Source organism: Phyllopteryx taeniolatus, chromosome 5 (assembly GCF_024500385.1).
Source record: "Phyllopteryx taeniolatus isolate TA_2022b chromosome 5, UOR_Ptae_1.2, whole genome shotgun sequence".
In the NCBI taxonomy this organism is placed as follows: Eukaryota; Metazoa; Chordata; class Actinopteri; order Syngnathiformes; family Syngnathidae; genus Phyllopteryx; species Phyllopteryx taeniolatus.
Genome location: NC_084506.1, coordinates 28,221,732 through 28,244,343, shown reverse-complemented (window position 1 = coordinate 28,244,343; position 22,612 = coordinate 28,221,732). Strand labels below are relative to the sequence as shown.

Here is a 22,612-nt window from a genome sequence, read left to right as displayed (position 1 = left end):
GTTGGGGGCAACGTTACAAAACATGTTTGGTAACAGGCGTGTTGTGGGAAAAGCGGTTTTGACTGAAGCACAAACCCCGCACACAGTTATAAAACGCTCATGTTAGGAGAATTGCTCTTTGAATAAAGTTAGATAGCAGCAGCGGTGACGTGTACTTATTTCCGGTTTCGGGGTAAGTCCTCTTGCACAGTTAACGTTAACTAACTAATTGCCGCGTTTCTAACATCAACCTGTCAAACGTTTAACGCTTTCTTGCACGACTAACATGTATGGACATGATGCCATTTATAATGCCATGTGATTATGACAGTGCGTAGTTGTGATCATTAGTCACAGAGAATACTGTCCAGCTTCAACAAAATATCACAGCTAGCATTAATACTGTAAACAAGGCGACGTTAGCCATGGCTGCTACGTTGGTAGCATTACTCTTAAAGAGTGTTACTATAACACTAAATGTTGCCGGTGGGGATTTACAATCAATTGAAAATCAGAGAGAGGCAAAAATGTTGTTTTCGGGTGGCGTCTGAATCCTCAGCTGCCTGATGCCCCTTGCTCTGCTTATTTTCTTATGCGCAGTTGTTAGCAAACGAGGTATATGGGCACTTTTTTTTATTATTTTGTTTAACTTCCTGAGGTGAATATTACAAAATAGTTCCAGCAAAGCTTCTGAATCCCAAGGTAACGGTTCATTTTACACATCATTTTACTAATATACTATTATATATCAGATCTGGGCTGTCAGTTTTAACAAATATGACAGTTATTTATTTTATTTTATTTTTTTTATACCACAAATTCCCCCTTCAACTTCAACCACTGCCAACAGTTGGCAGACCTTTCTCTGCATCATCTTGAGAGGTTTACCACCGTGCTTTCTGGTGGCCTGCCTGTCGGACATCTACTGGAATCTTTCATCACGCTACTTTTTGCTGTCAAGTCAACCTGGCTATCAGCTAACTACTCCTATGCCAACTTGGCGCTCGTAACAGTTTAACACTTTAATAACCCCTACAAGATATTGTTAAGGATCCTTGGGTCCCTTGACAGTCCATCCATCCATTTTCTGAACTGCCTATCCTCACTAGGGTCACGGATGTGCTGGCGCCTATCTCAGCTGACTTTGTGCGAGACTCGTTCTATAAATCTACGCTATTATTATACTACCTAATACTGAATATTTCCCCCCCACTCATCTAGGTAAAGCACTATAATATTAGAAACATCTCTCAATAGTATGCAGTGCAGTTCGACTGTCATAAGGACATCAGTGCAGCATGACTGAACCAATGTTTCTGTGCAGTTGCATAACAGCCGAGTGTGTTCCAATAACGATGCCAGAGGGACCGGAGCTGCACCTGGCCGGCCTTTTTGTCAACAAAATGTGCGAGGGGGTTCTGTTTGCTGGGCCAGTGAGAAAGTCAGAGGTCAGCAAAAGTCCAGACGTGGCCTTCGCCTGCGAGGCGTACCGCATCAGCGCCGCTTCCAGAGGGAAGGAAGTGAAGCTCATGCTGACGCCAATTAAGTGTGATGACACAAAGGCCAAAAAGACACAGCAGCCCATGGATATTGTCTTTCGCTTTGGCATGTCGGGCTTTTTCCGCTTCACCGCGGAGGATGAGCTCCCCAAGCATGCCCATCTGTGCTTTTATACCAAAGACAAGCCTTGCAGAGTGCTCAGCTATGTGGACGCACGCAGGTTTGGCAGCTGGCAGCCACACGGGACCTGGCAGTCTGACAGAGGACCCTGCATCATGTTTGAGTATAAAAGCTTCAGGTTAGAGATGCTTTTGATTGGAAATGTCAAATCTCAAAATGTCATCGCCGCCCTTGACAGATTGATAATGACTTTGCAGGGAGAATGTGGTGTCTAACCTGTCTGACCGCGCCTTCGACAGGCCCATCTGTGAAGTCCTGCTCAACCAAAAGTACTTCAATGGCATCGGCAACTATCTCAGGGCTGAAATCCTTTACAGGTAAAGAAGGATTGGCTACATCAAGAAAATACACACAACAGCTTTAATTGAGAATGTCAGTCAAACAATATTGCATCATACTGAAAACTTATTTGAATATTTAGCTCCTGCCAAGTATCAATAATAAGGTAACCAGAATATTAGTAAGACAGTACCAACGGAATGCAGTTCTACACCACTGCATACATACTACAACCACAATAATAATGCATTATTTTTGTAAAGGCTGAATTAGATTGTGCAGTTGTACCAAAAGATTCCAGTACTGTAGTTCACTTCAAATAGTGAAACTTATTATATACATTAAACACACAGGAAAATACTTTTCCGAAGGCTAATTTTCTAAACATTATTTTAATAATTTCTCAATATTCAAATTTCTTGAGATGAATTTGGCATTTTCATTAGTATTATTACTTAAAGTCATCAAAATGAATACAATAAAATCAGGATATATTATGTGTTCTGAATCTACAGTATATACTATCAGTCTCACTTTTGGATTGAGCTACTGAAATAAATCAACTTTTCCATGCTATATAAATTATACAAGGGTGTCCAATAGTAGGTGTACAGTTTTAAGAGTACAGTATTTCCACATTCTTTTATTATTTATCTTTATCCATTTTCACAGGTAGAAACATTTGATTATTTGCCTACTCTTTGGCACTTTACAGACCGTTCTGGTTTGATCAAATTTATTTGGAGGGGGTGTATCAAAAATTTCAGCCCATTTTTGTCAAAGGTTTTCAACATTTGTTGGTTAAATTACCAGCCTGGGTTACCTGAAAATAAATATAAAAGAAATGAATAAAGAAGGTACATTGTAAAGTCAATATACACAATTTTACAACTGAATACATACTTTTGCACCTCCCTTTATAGTGTAATAATAATTTCAAAGCAGACAATTAAATCTGACAGTGAAAAAAAAATCCCTTTCATAGGTGGTAACTAATGAACTATTTAATCTTGCAGCATTACATCAGCTATGCCTGACAGTATGTAGTAATTTTGCAATACTTGAGAAAAAAGAAGCCATTAAACATAAGGGTCAAAGGGCCTGCTGCATAAGAAACAATTTGAATGATAATAAATTTAACTTGGATACTGAAAGCAGATTTTGTCCTCGAGATAGGGAAACCCGTGAGATGTATAACTTTTATGATAGATGAATTACCAGTTGATCACTTTGCATAGAAACCTGTAATTAGAAAAGCATAGCGCTGTTGACAAATGACCTCCTGTTTTTGGAAATGTGTATGTTTGTAGGTTAAACATCCCACCCTTCGTGCCTGCCCGTGCTGTGCTTGAAAGCCTTGAGTCAGAGGATGCTTGTGAAGACGAGAAGCCTGTGATGATTGAGACCTTGAACAAAAAGGTGAGCAGAAACACTTTTTTCCCCCGCCACACGTTTAAATGCTTCAACATCCAACAATGTCTCGCTCTGTGCTCTAGACTGTGAAGAGAGCTGAAAAGATCACTGTGAAAGATGAGAGTGCTGACCTGCTCAGGATGTGTCACACAGTTCCACTGGAGGTGGTCCATTTAGGTGGGCAACAATGACGTCACTGTCTGATTTAGGTTCACTCTTAATCAGGATTTAGAAGTTAATCTTGAAGCAGAACAAAAAGGCTCTTGTTATTAACACGGTAGGTGGCAAAGGCTATGATCCGGAGAAGGCGGACTACTCTGACTTTGAGGCCTGGCTGCAGTGTTACTATGTGGACGGAATGACGTCGATACGAGACCACAATGGCAGGACTATGTGGTTCAAAGTAGGTGATCACATGTCCTATTCTGCATGATTTGTAGCATTGGTGATACTAATAGCAAATATTTTTTATTATTCTAGGGCGATCCAGGCCCCATGGCCCCTAAAGGTAAATCTCTGACATAACAAACTGGGCAAGGCAGAGAAAGCTCCATGTGTTCCATCGTTTCTCATACACTAGATTTTAAATCACCAAAGACGAAAAAGAGAACAAAAAAAGATGACCATGATTACAACGACAAGAAAAAGGTATGAATCAACATCTTCAGTTGTTCAATTGGTAATTAGTCTACTTACAAGTGAAATGTCTGGTTTTTTTTGTTTGTTTTTTTTTTTTTTTTACATCATAGGGGGCTAGGACACAATCTGAAAGCACAGGGAAGAAAAAAACGGTCAAAAAGGAAATCAAAGCGGCAAAGATAGAAAAGGATGTGCCTCAAAAAAATGCCACACCCCGAAGAACTGTAAAACACGAATCACCGGCACGGAGGAAAACGACAGACAATAACAAGCCAGCAGAAGGTTAACGTACTCCAAAGGACATTTTAGAACTATTAAAATACTGTATTGTAAACTCATCTCTCTTTTTTGCAGGTTCTCAGAGGCGTAGCGGTAGACTGGCAAGACAAAATGTGCAGTAAAAACAAAAAGACATCACTGTTTTGAAATACTGCTTTTATTCCTTTATATTTTAATAAAACTATTTTTAACAATAGTTCATTGGAATATTTTAAATAAAGTACCACCAAAAATTACACAATTCATCCACAAATTTGACTGCAGTTTTATTAATTTGTTGAGTTAGCCATATTGTACCAAACAGCCTTGACAGAGATGAGTAGACTGAAGGTGAGGCTAATTTGCATAAGCAATCAAGCTAACTTGGCACTTCCTTCATTATTTCATGATGTGGTTTTCATCAAACTTTTTTCTACAGAGTTGTCATTGGAATGTTTTAAAGTACAATGCAAAATTACATAATTCATTCATACAGTTCACCAGGTTCATTCTATTGCTTTTCATTATCACATCACAATATTATGCATTAACAACAAGCAGAATTGATCTGACTTGAAAAGGGCTGAAGTTAAGAGTGATTCCATCTGCAGTCACACGTACAGGCTCAGCAGTGTCTGTTTGCTCTAGAAGATCACAACTGAAAGGGAAAACTGTATTCAACATATCTATATTTTTACTACGTATTAAAAATGGAAGAGAGCCATCCGAGGTCACTTACTGCCAGGCCTCCTTGACAGGAAGCGTCGAGCGGAGGGTCGCTATCACGCTGCCGCCGTGAGCCTCATACAGTCTGACCACAAGGGCTCCCTTTCTGTCCTCAGCCTGTTGTGTTACATGACAATCAGCGGGCCTAGCACTCACTTCTCACAGGCCAAGTTGAACATTAAATTAATATTAAAAACCTGTTTTACTGTCTCCAGGATAACACTGGCAGGGCTGACGGAAAAGGCACTCCATGGGGCCGTTTCCGGGGAGCACGGTGTTAACCTCAAAGGGAAGTTGAGGTTGTATGCGCACTGGATGACTGCGGCATCTTGGAAGGAGCCTATAATGCAAAATATGTTAACACTGAAGCTTTAAAAGAGCAAAACTCAAAAAGGAAAAACAAATAATAATAAACCTGTGTGTGGCATGACTGCATAGGTAAAATGATGTGTCCCCATATCAGCGTTGGCATCTGGAGCCTTAGGTGCCCTCAACCTGAGACAAAGATGTAGAAGCATCATACAATGATTCAATCTGAATAAGACTAAGCATGATTTCATACAAGCTGTGCATGGCCTCACAGAGAGAGTGTCATTGTGTTCTTATGGACCGAATAGCCATATTTGCAGTCATTGAGCAGAGCCACTCCAAAATTGTGCTCTGACAAATCAGCCCATTTGTGACCCCAAACCTGAGAAGAGAAGGACCACAATTCGGCATACTTAAATTAAACTAGTTCGTGTTTTGTCATGGTATATCTACAAAGGTGTTGGGACAACCCTCTTAGTTGGTTAATTCTTCAATCAGAGGATTGGATTGGATGCTAATTTAGACTAATAAAGACTATGTACAATTGTATGCTTCAAACTTTTCAGAAGGCCAAGATTTTATCCCATTTTTACTTCCTGTCAGTATAATGTTATATGTCCCAATGAGTTTGTCAATATTGTGCATTCATGTGTACCATACTTCAAATCTGGCCCAGTCCCATGATGTATTCCTGTGCGTGGGTCTCTGCAGATGCCCAAACTGGATCTCATATGTTGCGTTGGGGCTGTGCACTCGCACTGGGAATTCAACCTTTAGAAACTTGTGTGATTCAGCCCAGTTCACCTGGGAACATACGTAACACTATTTCTAACCTGTAGACACATTGTGTAATATACAGGGTGTCTACAAAGTCTCTTTACAATTGCAAAAATGTATAACAAAAGCAGTTCAAAAGATATGTTAATCAGATTTGTTTTTACGTACGCAGTCAGTGGTTATTGCATTTGTGTATTTCAGGTACCCTGTTAATAAAATACGTTCTGTTACATAAACCCTAAAATAATGGTTACGACCCGAGAAAAGGCACGATGTGTCAATAAAATGGGATATGCAGACACAGTAACTACAGGATCGAGTAGGGAAGACATCCATGGTTTGTTCAATTCGTTCATGGCGCAAGACATTTACGGAGAGATTTGTCAAATTATAACAAGACTTAATGAGCACCCTGTAGAGTTCCCAAGTGTTGGCTTCAAGTCTATCTATGTCCAATGAGAGAGTGTACCTGCGTGTTGAACTTAATGTAGGGACACATGGCGTCCATCACGATCTCCTGCGTGACTGTGCTCTTGTCACTGATCCTTAGTGTGAAGCTAACACTTCCTCTGAGCTCATGTGATGACAGCACATGGGCAGGCTGCAGCACCTCCACCACAGGAAGCCTATGGTGGAGGTAGGTCAGTTTACTTTTTGAGGTCACTGAGAATGACACAGGCAAGTGGGTGTAATAGCAATGACTCGCACCTTGTCTGAAGATGGTAGTCCATTACATCCCAAGCGTCCCAGTACAGAGGTACATCATCAAATATGACAAACTGGTTACCGCTGGAGCCATCCGGAATTGCTTCCCTGAAACAGCATTGCGAGAAAGCGGCAAAATGTAGCTGAAAATACCACTTTTTTGTTTTTTGCTTCAGAGCGTCCCATACTGATGCAAGTGTAATTTACTTTCAAGTCAGGTTTTTTGGTAAACACTGGAGCTAAAACGCATTTCTTTATTTGCAACCTCCTCAGTTCTTTATCCTGTTTACATGGTTGCTCCAAAGCTAAACTATGATCAACACTGTTACTCTACACAATTGTGAATATCCAGAGGCGAGCATGAGTGGGCTTCCCCAACCCCTCGCCACCCGCCCACACTATTAGCTCGTACCGCGTATTTGTAGTGACCTGTAAAAATGGATACAGTATTGATATGTTGCTTATGTTTTACATGAAATGTACAAATAGTGAAGAACTATCAACATTTTTCATTTTCTTGATGTGGCCAAATGTATTTGACAAAGTTACAATTCAATCACAGACTTCCACTGGCTACTAGTAACCATAAGCAAGTGTAATTATTAATTAAGTGATTTGAACATGAAATACTGACCATAAAACAGAGACTGCAAAATTTAAACTAATCAATTTTAATTAGTAATGTGACAAGTGGCTGCCATCTTTGGGTAATTTTCTAAAAAATTTTTAAAAAAAAGTTCAAACAACTCTAAAATCCTCCATAACAAATAAATTGACCAAAAAACTATTAATTATTAAATTACATTATTATATTGCCCACACTGCTCTTCTCATGAATAATATTACATTTAATCAAATTTAAGTTGAGTTTTTAGGGAAAGTTACGCCGTTTGACACGTCGCAGTCATTCCGACGCTTCGACTTTGAGAACTCCTTCGGAATTTCGGCCTGTACGAGCTTATTGGCGGTTACTTTTAGTTGAAACTTGTCAGCCAATCGGAACCAAAGTGTCGCAGAGAAAAGTTATCAAGTTATACTGTTTGAAGGCATTTTTGGACCAGATTTTCTATTGGCGATATCACACAAAAACATTCTCCAGAAAGGCATTTTTTTCCCCAGACACAAACATTTTATTTGTCTTGAACCCATCAACCAATTTCAATGTTCTCAAGTTGAAGTGACTATTCTAAACAGACTGCATTTTGACAAAATGTCATTTATAGGAAATCTTGTCACATTGCTGTTTTTATTTTATGTCCTACTCTATTTATGATCCAGCTGTGTCCCTGTCCAGGAGCTAAAAAACATCCACAAAGGAAACAGAGGTTTCTCAATTATGCTGTAGCTCCTCTTTGGAGTCTGCTTGATCCTCGATCGTCACTTTTTGATGCACATTAAAGGGCTCCTCATTTAAGACCTGCTTCTTAATACGGCAATGTGAGAACAACTTCTGGGTCCCTGTCGAAGCATCAAGGAGTGAGCAGCGAGGAATGTTGGAATTAACAGAGCCACCCAGGGTGTTGCTAAAAAAGATAAATAAATCATGTCCTAGTCCAATACAATAGCCAATTCTCACACAAATTTTGACTGTGTAAAAACGGTAAAAGTTAAATGTTAAACTTAAGTTTTATTCCTGTTAGCAATTTCTTTCCTTTTTCGTGTTTTTCAGAAGAAAGACATTCACTAGCAATGAAGGTATTGATGTAGAATCCAATTTTAATTCCAATAGAATATGCTTGAACATAAACCACAGTGTGCAGTGTATTTTAAGAAAATTCAGTAAATATAAACCAACTGTTTTGGACAGCACAAAGAATTCAAATAGGAAGGCCAAAAGGAAAATGTGTCACAGCCACACACCTGGCTCTCTCCCTTCACACACACATGGATGATGGATATTTTGAGAGATTTTATTTAAATATTACAAGATCACCATACTCTTGAAATTTAGAATTCATTTAAAAAGTAACCAACTAAGATTAAAATATTTAAATTAAATAAGTCTTTTTTTTTTTTCTTCCCCAAAGCCTGCACATCACGCAGGAGAGGGATGAAAGAGCCACGGGTTGCCAAGGACAGTTACTCAGATATTCATATTTCAAATTATGTCAATTTCTTTGAACACCCTGTACAATTCAAAAGCACTAAATCCATTAGAAACTAACAAAGATGGTCAGATGCTTAGATGTGCTAAATACTTAAGTGTACACATCACTGATATCATTACCCTGTTGGCACCAACGCTAGTGATATAGATTCTAATTGTAATTCCAATCAAAAAAATGTGGTTAATTATATTATTCATCACAACATTGTTCATCTCACTTGGTCTTTGCTATACTTGCTTGGTTCACGTCCACTGTGTGACCTTTGTGTGATCTCTTAGTCAGCAGCCCTTTGTTAGCCACTGTTTCTGCTTCTATGTTTATATATTAATGATGTAAATCTTCTGTTCTAACCAGTGGGTGATTAGTTTTAGGAGGTAGGTAATGAGTTCCTCAACCATGAAGCCAATGAGACAAGGGCAAGTGTTTCTCCTTATAGTTCGGTAATTAGAAACCAAAACACACCAATGATAGTGTAAAAGCCATCCATGGAATCTTGGTCATTGTCATATGGCTGCATGACACTGACTGTTACTCTCAACTCTTTGCTGCACTGACAATAAATATGCACAAAACACAAGTCTTGTCTTTGTGATACTTGTTTCAAAAAATTCTCTTTGCGTTACACAAAAAAAAATACAATAAAATAAAATTTAAAAAAATAAATAAATCCATGACACGTGAGGTATCCTGGCTGGTCCACTAACAATTCAGACCACTGAAGTAAGCTGCCTTTCTGTGTACCATTAACATAAAAGTGATGTTTTTGAAGCTGTTGTTGTAAGGTAATATTACTCCATATTGTTGCTTTAATGGGAATAAACAATTGATTGACTATATAGCCGGAGTACCTGTTTGCGGCGATCAAACACAACGATGTCAGTGTGCCATCTTTGTTTACAACAGTCCGTATGATCCCGTTTTCCATCAGGACACTGCCGTCAGCCTGTAACGTTACACACCAACTTCATTAGGCATGTTCATCTACCATCCATCCATTCATTTTCTAACCCACTAGTCCTCATTACGGTTGCAGGTGAGCTAAGCCTGTCCTAGCTCACTTTGTGCGAGAAGTGGGGTACACCGCAGACTTGTCGCCAGCCAATGGCAGTGCAATAAAGACAAATAACCATTCAAGCCTATGGGCAATTTCTTCTTCAATGAACCTAACATGCATGTTTTTGGAATGTGGGAGGAAGCCAGAGTGCCCAGAGAAAACCCACACAAGCACGGGCAGAAAATACAAACTCCACACAGGAAGACAGCAGCCAAGATTTGAACCCCGAACCACAGAACTGTGAGGCCAATTTGCTGCCCACGAATAAATATGAATCAGGAAAAAAATGGCTGCTAAAAAATGGCGACTGTTTATAGCTTCTTTTCTTCACCCACCAATATTCAATAAATAGTCAGGAAAACTGGTGCAGATAAACCAAGGGCATGTGCCCATCACAATTCTACAAATATATGAAACTTCAGAGGCCATGTAACTCATGAATGTTCATAAAAGATGATAATAATCAACATTAATTTATACATCAGATGAATTTAGTTTGGCCCTCAAAAGACTGAAGAAACTAAAATGGCCAGTGAGATTCCCTACCTCTAAGCTCAGGAATGTAGATGAGAAAATCATCAGTGCTCGCACGTTTGCAAAAGATATCAGTAGACGTAGTGGATTAATAACCCATTTGACTTTTTCTATCATTCACAATGTCGCTTAGACACAAGAGCGAAAACTGTTCAGCACGACACACTTGACAAGAAGCCTCTTTCCAGCGGATATGGATGCAGCATATATGTAATTGTCACTCAATATACCTGAACAGTAACACAGACTGGAGTCACAGGCTTTGTGTCTTGAATAGCAGCTACACCGATGCTAGGAGCTCTCACCAGAGCTGTGCTGCGACAGACGAAAGTGAAAATTAGACAGGTAATCTTTCATTAACAACATTAATAGCATAGTATCAAACATACCTAAACCGTGTTTACCGGGGCCCTCTTGTATCTGGAGGACTTCGAGGCGCTCCCAGGGCAAAGAGTTGAAGACAGCTGTGGCATCGCCCTTAGACACCAGGGCGCTAAGGCTATTTTCCAGGAGTGCAGCACCGGTTCTACTGATATCTAAGAGAGACAGTCATGCTTATTATGCGGAAATAATAAAATGGTGTATTATCAAATAGTGTCATGCGACTGGGTGGTGACTGAAATAGAAACCTCTAAAGTGACAGAATCGTCAATAAAAATCACTACTTTTCAGAAAAGGGAAAAAAAACGGCACCTTGCTTGCCAAACCGCATCATTCAAGTTGGTATTACACCTTAAATTGCTATCATATATCGTTGCGTACCGACATCAACACACCAAAATTATGTTCCCCCGTTATTTGCGAAAATCCCCAGTCATTCGCGGTATTTTCTTCCCGTTCCCCAGTTATTTGCCTTTTTTTGACGTGATCCCGCCCCCTTGTTCACGTCTTTTCGGGATTTTTTTTTTCCATGGCAATTATTCGCAGATTTTAGCTATTCGCGGTTAGGCGAATATCTACTATCCCTATCTACTCCCAATACCAGGGCCACAAGCACACAAAAAAAAATAATGATTGTTAATTAATTACACTGATTAGAGCGTCATGGGGCGGACGACTGGTTAGATAGAGCGTCTGCCTCACAGTTCTGAGGACCGGGGTTCAAATCCCGGCCCCGCCTGTGTGGAGTTTGCATGTTCTCCCCGTGCCTGCGTGGGTTTTCTCCGGGCACTCCGGTTTCCTCCCACCTCCCAAAAACATGGGTGGTAGGTTAATTGAAGACTCTAAATTGCCCGTAGGTGTGACTGTGAGTACGAATAGTTGTTTGTTTATGTGTGCCCTGCGATTGGCTGGCAACCAGTTCAGGTTGTACCCCGCCTCCTGCCCAAAGATAGCTGGGATAGGCTCCAGCACTCCCGCGACCCTTGTGAGGATAAGCGGCTCAGAAAATGGATGGATGGTTAATTACGCTGACATTGATTAAAATGGTAGGAAGTAACACGTCGCCAGCACCAGCCGTTCACATCAAAGTCTGCGCTCACGCCGAGCCCCCGAACAGACAAAAAGTCCTGCCTGTAAAGGGACCAACAAATGTATTGTAAATTTGATACACAACAGAGAAGTGCTTTTTTTTTTTTTTTTTTTTTTTTTAAAAAGCCTGCCAAAATTGAATGAAAATAAATAAATAAATAAAAATCACCATGTACAGTATGTAAAATAAGACTCTTAAAATCATGACGAGACTGTGTGGGTGTGTCCGCTGAAGGCACTAGAGAAGTGTCCTTCACCTGTCAAACAAGTAGGTTTGCTTTTATGCTGTGTGCTCAAGTGTCTGTAATCAGCTACTGGCTGAATAACATGTGCTGCTGTGTTTAATGAACAGTCACACCAATGTCGAGTGAGCTCCTTAGCTGGCGGGCTAGCGAACGTAGCAAACAGTTATATTTCCCTGAAGTGTCTCGGCGCATGGTGCTTGAAGCGAGGCTGCGCATTATTGGACGGCCCCAACGGCAGTCCACGAGCTGCTAATAAATACTAGCCCAGTTCCTTCTGCACCGATGTATTACAGTGATCGTTTTTAACAGGACTACTCATATTCATCTTACCTAATTATTTTCACTCGTTAGTGTCGAAGAAAAATCCAGACTTTGTTTTGAGGCGACATAATGGCGCATGGTTCCCGCAGAGTAGGGAAGAGACGAGAGCTTTACAACACTTCTTAGACAGTTGAGTGTTCAAGAGATCATAATAGATTTGTTCTCAAGCAATTTTCAACATTCTGAATTGGTTGGTTACTAATGTGTCAAAACAAGAGACGGTGTGGGGACAGACTCATTGTATCAATTTGTGAATAAATATGAAATCCACCATATTTGGACATACAAGGGTTCCACCTGACTGCGATAAATTGTCTGTTGTCCAATGCAGTGTCTAGCTCTATCAATACAAAAGCAGTTTTACAAACGAAGTCCAAATAAAGGCAGGGAACTCTCTACAGTTGCGAAAACGCTCCCTCCCCTCCCCCTTTTATTCGGCATACCTTCATAATACCTCAGTGCATCCTCCACAACCATCTCGATACAGCTGCCAGGGATTACATCATGGAACTGGTTCAGCAGCAGAAACCTGCGAGGGCGTATCAATCATAACGCATCTAGATAGTATAACAGAACCTGTTATCTCATTTAGTAAGGTTGAATTAAGTGAACCCTGACCGCCAGAGTTCCCGCAGCTTCACCACAGGATACTGAAAGGTTTTGTCCTGACACAGGGCCAAGCTGCTGGCCATCTCAATGTCATGTAGGAGTGTTTCACACTGGCGGTTGCCTCGCTTGATCTGGAAAAATTAAATGCCTTTATTTTGAGAAGCTTGTGTTTATAACATGATCTACAATTCACATCAGTATCTACCTGTGCCTGTGTGGTGTACGTGCCATTGTGCAGCTCAAGGAAAAGTTCTCCGTTCCAAGTGCACAGCAGATGTGAGTCAACCCAAAGCTGAGAGAAGAGCTTGTCAGGGCTGGACATGTGAACCCTAAAAGACAGACAGGAAGCAGTGACGGAAATGAGCAGTAGCAAACATTAGGGGGTAATTCATAACAATGCCGTAATGACATCAATAGAAATGAATAATATCCTTTTGTATTCAAGCAGCATGGGTGTGCTTCAGAACAAAACGTGAATTGTTTATTGGGAAGGGTTTGGGCTGAGCAGTTGTTTCTGCCCTGTCCCATCGGTGAACTGCTGAGTTCATGCTCAGGAAAAGGAACTGACTTGGGAAGTCCATCTGTGTCCCGGACCCGACTGAGTCTATCCAGCATCAACTGTGTGGGACCGCCGCCACCATCACCAAATCCAAACAACACAGCGCTGTGGTTGGTCCGGCCTTTGTCTTTGTTTTGCTTGACGGTTTTTACAAGCTGTGGACAGAACAGAACCACCGACAAAAATGTCAGCGGTGGAAAATGTATAAATATATTTCTTCTCAGACTAAACAAGTTGAAAAATTCACTCACGTCTTCAACCTTGCCCATCATCTCATAGGAATTTCCAGGTGGGAAGTGAGTCAAGACCTTGGAGCCATCAAGTCCTTCCCAGAAAAATGTGCTGTGCTTTATAAATCAGACATTTTAATAAACATTTTTTCCCCCCATCACAGCTATTTTACATACTGTAATGCCCAAACCTCAACTTACAGGGAAGGTGTTCACGAGGTTCCAACTGAGTTTCTGTGTTAAAAAATTGGAAATTCCACAACCCTGCATTATCTGAGGTAGTTGTGCTGAGTAGCCAAATGTATCTGGAAGCCAGAACTAAATCAACACAGAAACGTGATGAGATCAACGTGTCCATCAGTTATTAAAGAGATCAACTCCCTACCTCTTTGCACCTCTTCCCAAATTCTTGCTCAAAATAACGCTGGCCCTCCAGGAACTGCCTTACCATAGATTCTCCTGAGGGGAGATTGCCATCCTGACAGACAACACTCAATTAGATCATTTCATAAAGTGCATGATGGTTTATTTCTAAGATCAGGCTTTCACCATCTCCACCCACGTCCCTCCGACTGGGATGAACTGTCCCGTCTTGACGTAATGTTGAATCTCTGAAAAGAGTCCTGGATACCAGCTCTTGACCCAATCAAACTGCTGGGCCTGGACGACAGTAAAAGGGTTTGAACTGAAAGTGATTCATTGGAATTGCATACGCTACGTGCATTGATCTGATAATGAATACCGTCTTTGCCGAGGAATTACCTGAGAACAAGTAAAAACAAACTCTGGGTTATTTTCCATGAGACGGATCGCGGTCACCCAGCTCCGACCACACTTGCGAATGCTTTCTTCGTAAGGCCACAGCCAAGCTATGGACACAAAGTGGAAAAAAAAAATTCTATGAGAAGCATAACCTGTACAAAAGTTCTGTTCTTGAGTAATTGGCAGTTGCACACGGGTTGGTTTCAATCAAAACAGGTTTCTAACCCTGAAAAGGGGATAACGAGCTTTTCGTGAAAAGAAACGTCAAGCAGAAGAGTGGCTTCGACGCTACTATTTTTTGCTTTTGTGACACCTCAAACTATCAAACAAAAACAAGACTGACAAAGGGTTCCTGATGGCAAAATAATGTATCGAGATATACAACTACAAAACGCGCTGTGGGCGATGCTGACTCACCACATGGCGCCAGTTGATCTGTGGTAAAGCAGCCACTGATGTTCCTCATTCACTCCATGAACTGCATCATCTTTTCTCACGATCGTGACACACACTTTCTACTACCGACCGTGACACAAACCATTTACCATAACTACTACCAACCGCGACACATAGTGTTTACCGGTATTCCATATGTCATACATACTCAGTTCGAGTGCGAGGCACCTAAACTTGTGCGACTTTCGTGTTGGAATTTATCTCACTCCCAAATTGACATGATAAGCAAAGATTCACGCCCTAATCTTTATCTTCACTACACATCGTGAAACCCTCATTTGCACAATATAATCTTATTTCAAGTGTTGCACTGAGGCGACTGGTCATTAATTTTAACCAAGTTGAGACACACTTTTGTTCGCGGCCGCCACCACCGTTGGGCACAAGCACGTCTTCGTGCGCGTTCGTCTTCATTGTTTTTCACCGCTTCTTCGTTGGTTTTCACCACTTCTTCTACGGGGTCGGGCCCATTGAAACCGGGAACCGAAGTTTTTAAATTTGAACGATTCCGGGAGAACCGGAACGTTAGTCCCGGCTTCCAATCGGTTCTCGATTCTCGATGCCCAACCCTGTATGTCGGTGGATTCCAGTTGATGAATATAAACTTCCATGGCAATGAATGAGTTAATGAGGACAAGCACTATAAATAATGGTTGGAAAGGGTTGTTTTTGATGATAAAGTAATAAATGTCACAAATGTGTGACCTGAGTCTATGTGGCAGTGGCCCATGGCATGGACGGTGTGTTGGCTTTGGCCGTTGCGCTGGCTGAAGAACTTGTGAGCCAGAGCGTGTGCTTTGGAAAAAGAGCTGGGATCAGCTGGGTTGCTCACGTTAACCATTTCATTGATGGTGAAAAGCGCCTGGAAGCTCCGCTGCTCACTCTCGCCCAATTCCTAACAAAGAAATGAGTGTTTACTATTTGCCTATTTGGCTGATTTCACTTTAAACAAATATGATAGACTGTACCTTCACGATATCAATCAGCATCTCAAAATCAGTCAGCAGCTCCCTGACATCTCTGTTAAATACCACCAGTTCTGCCTTCTGTACGGAGAATGTCCTGTTCGGATCTGGAGGTGCAATCATGGATCCTTGACCCGCTCCAAAAAGTCCATTGCAGGCCAGCTCCACATAGACACTCACACTGAAAGAAAACAAGAGCAAGTTCCAAAAAACAGTTTCACAAGGGAGGTCACCTGTAGTGTGACAGGGTATTCATCACATATGGCACATCTGTGTTAAAATATTTAATGTAAGGTGTGACTCCAAGAGGTTTGCGGTAATGCAATGTTGTTACAAATGAACTTTAAATAAGACATTAAGCACCCCCGCCCCTTTCCATGTGGGAGTACTGATTTTATTACTATGACTGCCAGAGGTAGAGGTAAAGAACTGAATGTCAGCAGATCATTTGACCATGTTGAGATGCTTTAATGGATCCCTTCTATTGAGGGAGCCAGGAGCCGAGTCCAGAATTGAAGAAAACAAAAGCATATTCACTCACGGGGGCAGCAATTCACTACACTACACACACAGTGTATGTGGCACGTGGACACATCACTAAACACAAATAGCCCCACCACTGCATCAGTAACTTTACCAAGCAATCAAATATGTGTAGCTTACCAAAAGGTAACACAATTACCTAACACTAATCTGTGCATCCAACAAATCTTTCTTTTTTTCCCCTCTTTTTTTGCCTGCATGTTTTTACATGGTTTATGCCAAGACTGGTAAAAACACCAAGACAAAAACAACATGCATTTTTTTCCCCTCTGGCAGTATACAAGTTTCATGACTGTGTGTGTGTGTCATTGTGGTGACACTTCCTCCCTTCTCTAAGGCTAAAAAACTACAAACAAAAATAAAACTAAGCACTTTAATTATTTTTATTGTTTGAAGCTAAAATCTAGCTCCTCTATAAAGGGCGTGATACACCATATGTGAAGCTATGACAGACAAAGACAGGCTGAGCCCATCCCTCTCCCAAGCTAGGCAAGCCCCTAGGATACAAAAGGCCAGGAACCCACCCCATCCAACGCCCCCGAAGTGCAGTGGCATCCAACAAAACTCAAGAACTATAGAAATGATCCCTGAAAGTAGAGGCATCCAACAAAACTTAAAGCAGCTCTGCTTACATTTTGGCTTCGACATGATAGCAGCGGCGTCGCACCAGTGAGGGAATGTGGGTGCTTCTGTGTGATAGTGTTTCAGACAGTGGAGCCAGGCAGCGCTGGTCCTCGTTTGGAAGTGGCTCGGCTCTTCGTGGAGCGTGACTGATTATATCATTGGTGGAGAAACTCAAGGTGGAGTCGGTGATTATGTAAATTCGCTGTACTGTTACAAAATAGGTGCATGGAAGTGCAGAGCAGCTGACTCACAGACTCCTTATGAAAAAGGTAGATGACTGAAGATTTACTTGATTGTTGAATTTCACACTTGGTTGGACAGGCAGTCCAGATACTCAACTATTTGTATACAAGCAAAAAGTTAAGCTCCCATAACAAGTTGCCTTTAAACTTAGACAACGATCCCATTAGATAAAGGTCAATCACCATAGAAAAAAATAATCAGCTATCTACTATGCTGTATGTCCTATATCTTCATATGTATAGGGTTACAACAAACCAGAATACATTCAGAATCAGCCTCCGAAATGTCATTTCCACTGCCAACTAACCTGTGTGCCTCCTCCTCTGTGAGACAGTCTGAAAGGATGTAACTTGTTTTTTCACCTTCTTTAGTCAGACCCTGCGGATCGAGAACACAGCAGCCTACTACAGTGTCCACAAGACAGATCTAGAAGTGCACAATGTTGTCTTTACCTGAACTGGTTGTCCATCCCTCCAAACCATCACCTCCCCATCACTTTCCCACAGAAGATGAACCTCTTTTCCTCTCCAGGACACAGGGATTTTCAGGGCTGCTTTAAACCAACACGTCCACCACCTAAAATTAACGTATAAGCTTTCTTACTCTGCGCTTGGGTTACCATAAAGCATTGATGTCACCAAAATACTCACGTTGGTCCAAAGTTATCTCCAACTTTATAAGGACTAAAGTTGTGCGTTTGCGCTTCTGAGAATGTTATGCGTTTGGAGGACATAAATGAGCTGAGGGATTCCAGTGGTTGAGTTTCTCCATATAGCCTGCACAAAGAGTAGCAGTCGTATTATTGATTCATTGGTAGCGGCAACGGAGGCAGCGTTCAAGTAGTGCGTCTCCCTACCGTCCTCGCAGGTTGCAGTCTGTGAAATAAATGTCGGAAACGAACTTCTCAGCCCTCTCTAAAAGCGAACGCCGGTTCTTCAATACGGGTTGGTGATACATTGCAAAACACACAAAAAATGACCGTGTTAGCGTTTAGGATTTCCCCACAAGTGAGTGAACGAGCAGAGGTTGCGTTGATGTGACCCGGAAGTAGTAACCGTGGATGTTGTACCCATTTGGCCGCTAGATGGCAGTATTGCACAAGGACTGACTGAAGAACGAGAAGAATACAATATATGAATTTTGGGTTAGCTTGTAAAATGTAGGTAAATGTTACAAATACCAGTTCGAACCGGGAGGGGGGGGGGGGACCGGCGGGTTCTATCAACACAAAATTGTAGTAGTATATATGTAAGTATATATGCTAAAATAATGATGAGGTCCTCTCTAGTTACTGAAAGATTTACTACTTTTGTTGAACACAAAACTAGTATTCTGTTGAATGGCAACAGATAGCTACTATAGGCCTACACAGTTCCTACCTTCTGCCATTTAGTGGAAGAGCATTTAATTGTTCTGTACCTTTCAGAGCAACTTAATGAAAAAGGATAATTTCCCTCAGTGATGAGGAATCCATGCTAAAGGAATAGTAGACATAAATATCGCAAATATTTATGTAAAAACTTTTACAGGCCATAGATATAAAACAATCCCCACCCCCTCCTAAAAAAAACAACAACTGTAAGATTGACTTCTTTTTACACATCTACACAAACTACTTCATGGCGCAGTTTTAACCTCAAAACATTGTATGCCGGTACCAGCAACCCCCCTCCATTACTTTTTTATTCACCCCTAAACAAGCATGCAGGTTATTAAAATAGTAGTAAATTGTCAATTCCACTATTTAGAGTAGCCTAGAGAGGTCCACTTCACACAGGCTGTGTTGTGTCATGTTTTTTCCAACATGACTTGAGAATGGCTCTCAGAAGGATATTAAAAAGCCTGACGTCCTCATCCCACTATAAGCAAAAAGATGAAAAATTAATTCAGGGGCTTCCGTTGCATCAAGTTTTATTTTGTGCATGTTGTAAAGCTGATATAGTCTCGTTGTTAGTTGCATGCATATAATAAGTGCATGTACACGCATCCATCTTCTGTACAGCTTATCCTCACTAGCATCACTGTGCTGCTGAGAATTGAACATTGTATATTTAAACACTAATATATTCAACCAAACCATGTAACTTCATCTAACGAAAGTCTGATAGCTTAATGCTAACATATAATGTGAAACGCCATGGACTGGTTAATGGGAATTAGCATTGATGTTGCAATTGTTAGAAACTTTCCAACAACTGCTACTTTCACATACATGGAGCAGCAACAGATACAAACAGAGCATGCAAAAACACTAAGAGGCATGTATTCTCTCTGCTTTGAGGGAAGAAAAACTATTACTGGAGCTGAGATGGGGACCTTCTCTGCCTCGATGACATTATGAAAAGCCAACACAGTGAATCACTTTGGTGGCCTGTGAGAGCATTTGATCCGGCACAGTGTGCGATTGTAAAAGCAAATAAAACATCAGAAGAAAAGACCAAAACAAACGCTCATAATGAACATTTGTGAACCTCATCCATCCATTTTCAACACCGCTTATCCTGGTTAGGGTCGCGGGGCGCTGGAGCCTATCCAAGCAGACTTCGGGCAAAAGGCGGACTACACCCTGAACTGGTCGCCAGTCAGTCACAGGGCACATATAGAAACAGACAACCATTCACACCCACATTCACACCGTCACTGAGTGGGAACTGAACCCACGCTGCCCGCACCAAAGTCAAGCGAGTGTACCACTACACCATCAGTGACTCATTTGTGAACCTAAAGCTTGGAATTGGTAGTTTACTATGTGGTGGAAAGAACGCTTATAAAGATGTAGTAGTAATACCGCTCCTGCAGTCATTTGATCAATGCCGCAGAGTGCTGGGAAGCCGGCATGGGCTCAGGGTCATCTCAAAACTTTCTCGGCAATATACACAGGGAAGGATGTGTTTGTTGTAGTGTTTCTGTGAAGCCAAAAACCCTTTTATTATGATATCATCGGGCAGCTCTAAGTACAGGCTTGGTGCAAATGCGGGTGAGCCTATCCTTCTCATGCCACCCTACCATCAAGGATGCCTGTTGATTCCCGTCCCCTCATTGTTTGGACTGCGGTCTGCGCATAGTTCGAGGTTCAGCGAGGCAAGAAGGCCAGAGGGAACGGACGACGCAGTCCTGATTTGACCGCAGCGCTGACCTTGAGCAGATCACCGCATCGCTTTCCATTTGTTTAGAGAAAGGACTCCCTAGAGCCTCTCAACTTCACACCCTCAAACGATCAACCTTGAATTGAACCACAATTGTCCAAAACAGCAAATGAGGATAGTGTCCAGAGAAAATAAATTGAGTGGAACCTTGAAAGTGGTCATACATTTTGGAGTGTGACCAAACATTTCAGGGAAAAGATACAATGCCAAAGTAGAGCTCAACCACATCTTGCGACACGTCAACTCAGTGATCTACAACAGGGTTTCCGAAATTTATGTATTGCCATAACCTCAACATATTATCCAAGTTGTTTATACTTGACAGTTGAAGGTTAAAAACAGCACACAGCATAAGAATGTAGTATCATACGGCACAAGAAGGCATGCTCAGTTACAACCGTATTTACTGTTTTTCATTTGATGGTTTTATATTTATGATTAATTAATACCGTAGTTATGACTTTACGACTGTATCAGCATAGGTTAGGGCTTTTGATTGGCTGTTGGTTGTACCTAGCCTCTTGCCCATAGTCAGCTGGGATAGGCTCCAGCTCACCTGTGACCCTATTGACGACAAGCACTATAAAACATTCTGCATAAACATGATCTTGATGTTCTGATCATTTGTTGAAACTGGTGCTCAGTTCACAAAAGCTGAAGTTTCAACCCCTTAAAATGAAAACGTACTGTATATCATGAGCAAATAAGAAAAAGAAGACATCCTCACATAAGGAAACACTGTTGGTGTACTTACACTTTGGAAATCCTCGTGGGCAGTGGCACATCCTCTTTATATTCCGCCCCGGTCTTCCTGTTTCCTGTGAGCTGTGTCTATATAGAGAACATGAAGCAATATGAAAATGAGTAAGTGCGTCTCCATGACATACTACACACCACCCAAAGAGGTATTAATAGTAACTCAATCTGTATTTGTAGTAGGTCCATTGCAGGTACAACATGAGTTATTGCCTTCATCAAATTAACTAACTGAACCTTGAACTGAAATGTCAAATTGGTTCATCTTTTCTCAAGACAGTTTGCAATTTTTGGTGATTTTAGCATGAAACATGAAGTAGACGCACATCATTTGTGGGTCACATAAAATAATGTAACGGGCAAGAGCTGGTCTACAGGCCTCGAGTTTCACTCCCAATGGAAATGTAAGAAAATGCCAATCACTGCTATGTATTGTACTTGAGCTTGGTGATTTAAAATGGGGTTCCACTTTTTCCAAAAGTGTGTTTTTCTAAATGCTTAGATTAATTCAGATAATACATGGGGATTATCTCAAGTGTTTAACTTGGGTCAAAACATACCACAAGCTACGGAGTAATGTAAAGCCCTTAAGTATATACTCCAGGGTAGAAATTCTTGAAAGAAGAGGAAAATAAGTCACACATTTTTTTGATGCAACGTCATCACATTTTCAGAGGTGACTCACAGTGGGGTGCATGGGTGTGTGTAAAATGTTATACTATCGCTGTTTCATTCTTTTCAAAAACAAAACTAAACTATAAACCTGCATGTAAAGTTCTTCAAAGTTAACCTTCTCTTAAAATTAAATTGACGACGTTCGCTCTGTATTTTTCTCCCCACTGAAAGAAATCTAAATGCGGAAATTGGTTCCTGAAGTATTTATTTGAAAAGTTGAAGAGGCCTTTGGTGGCATTTTGGATTTGCATTTGATGCGAGTCAATAAGTTGAGATTGTTGGCATTCTTCTTCGTCTTGTTTACCTTCGCATTTCTCTTTGGTCTCATGAAACAACATAGCACGAAGACAATGACAATCAGTGCGAGTACCAACATGGGAATCTGCAAACCTGCACTGCATACGACAAGCAGAGGCTATGGTTGCTTTTGTTTGTACACTAATATGCATCCAACACGCACTTTGTGTGACTATATGTACAGCAGCTGAAATAAGTATTTCACACGTCACCATTTTTCCTCACTAAATATATGGTGCCAGATTTTGGG

General features: G+C 41.1%; 2 protein-coding genes across 5 annotated transcripts; one reads left to right on the top strand and one right to left on the bottom strand.

Moving 5' to 3' along the window:
- On the top strand, positions 1 to 4,514 carry neil1 (nei-like DNA glycosylase 1). 3 transcript variants are annotated; one of them, XM_061774489.1, is made up of 10 exons: positions 1 to 172; positions 1,304 to 1,777; positions 1,857 to 1,976; positions 3,249 to 3,357; positions 3,435 to 3,528; positions 3,633 to 3,754; positions 3,832 to 3,859; positions 3,932 to 3,999; positions 4,101 to 4,272; positions 4,345 to 4,514. In XM_061774489.1, the coding sequence occupies exons 2-10, from the start codon at positions 1,335 to 1,337 to the stop codon at positions 4,389 to 4,391; spliced, it is 1,203 nt and encodes a 400-aa protein (XP_061630473.1). In that variant the 5' UTR covers positions 1 to 172; positions 1,304 to 1,334; the 3' UTR covers positions 4,392 to 4,514. The 3 variants fall into 3 exon arrangements, with proteins under 3 accessions (XP_061630473.1, XP_061630474.1, XP_061630475.1); XM_061774490.1 differs by lacking the exon at positions 1 to 172 and adding an exon at positions 179 to 681; XM_061774491.1 differs by lacking the exon at positions 1 to 172 and adding an exon at positions 770 to 1,200.
- Positions 4,409 to 21,389, bottom strand: man2c1 (mannosidase, alpha, class 2C, member 1). 2 transcript variants are annotated; one of them, XM_061774488.1, is made up of 26 exons: positions 18,345 to 21,386; positions 18,139 to 18,264; positions 17,941 to 18,064; positions 17,796 to 17,866; positions 16,082 to 16,259; positions 15,819 to 16,008; positions 14,658 to 14,764; positions 14,445 to 14,555; positions 14,281 to 14,373; positions 14,097 to 14,213; positions 13,917 to 14,012; positions 13,675 to 13,820; positions 13,312 to 13,435; positions 13,116 to 13,237; positions 12,941 to 13,026; positions 10,851 to 10,997; positions 10,692 to 10,771; positions 9,722 to 9,816; positions 6,769 to 6,873; positions 6,530 to 6,686; positions 5,944 to 6,087; positions 5,556 to 5,665; positions 5,390 to 5,469; positions 5,172 to 5,314; positions 4,988 to 5,091; positions 4,409 to 4,906 (listed from the first exon to the last, which is right to left on the bottom strand). In XM_061774488.1, exons 1-26 carry the CDS (start codon positions 18,443 to 18,445, stop codon positions 4,789 to 4,791), a joined length of 3,075 nt encoding a protein of 1,024 aa, XP_061630472.1. In that variant the 5' UTR covers positions 18,446 to 21,386; the 3' UTR covers positions 4,409 to 4,788. The 2 variants fall into 2 exon arrangements, 1 of the variants encoding a protein (XP_061630472.1); XR_009788677.1 differs by lacking the exons at positions 4,409 to 4,906; positions 4,988 to 5,091; positions 5,556 to 5,665 and having other exon boundaries at positions 5,177 to 5,314; positions 18,345 to 21,389.
- Positions 21,390 to 22,612: the final 1,223 nt, after the last annotated feature.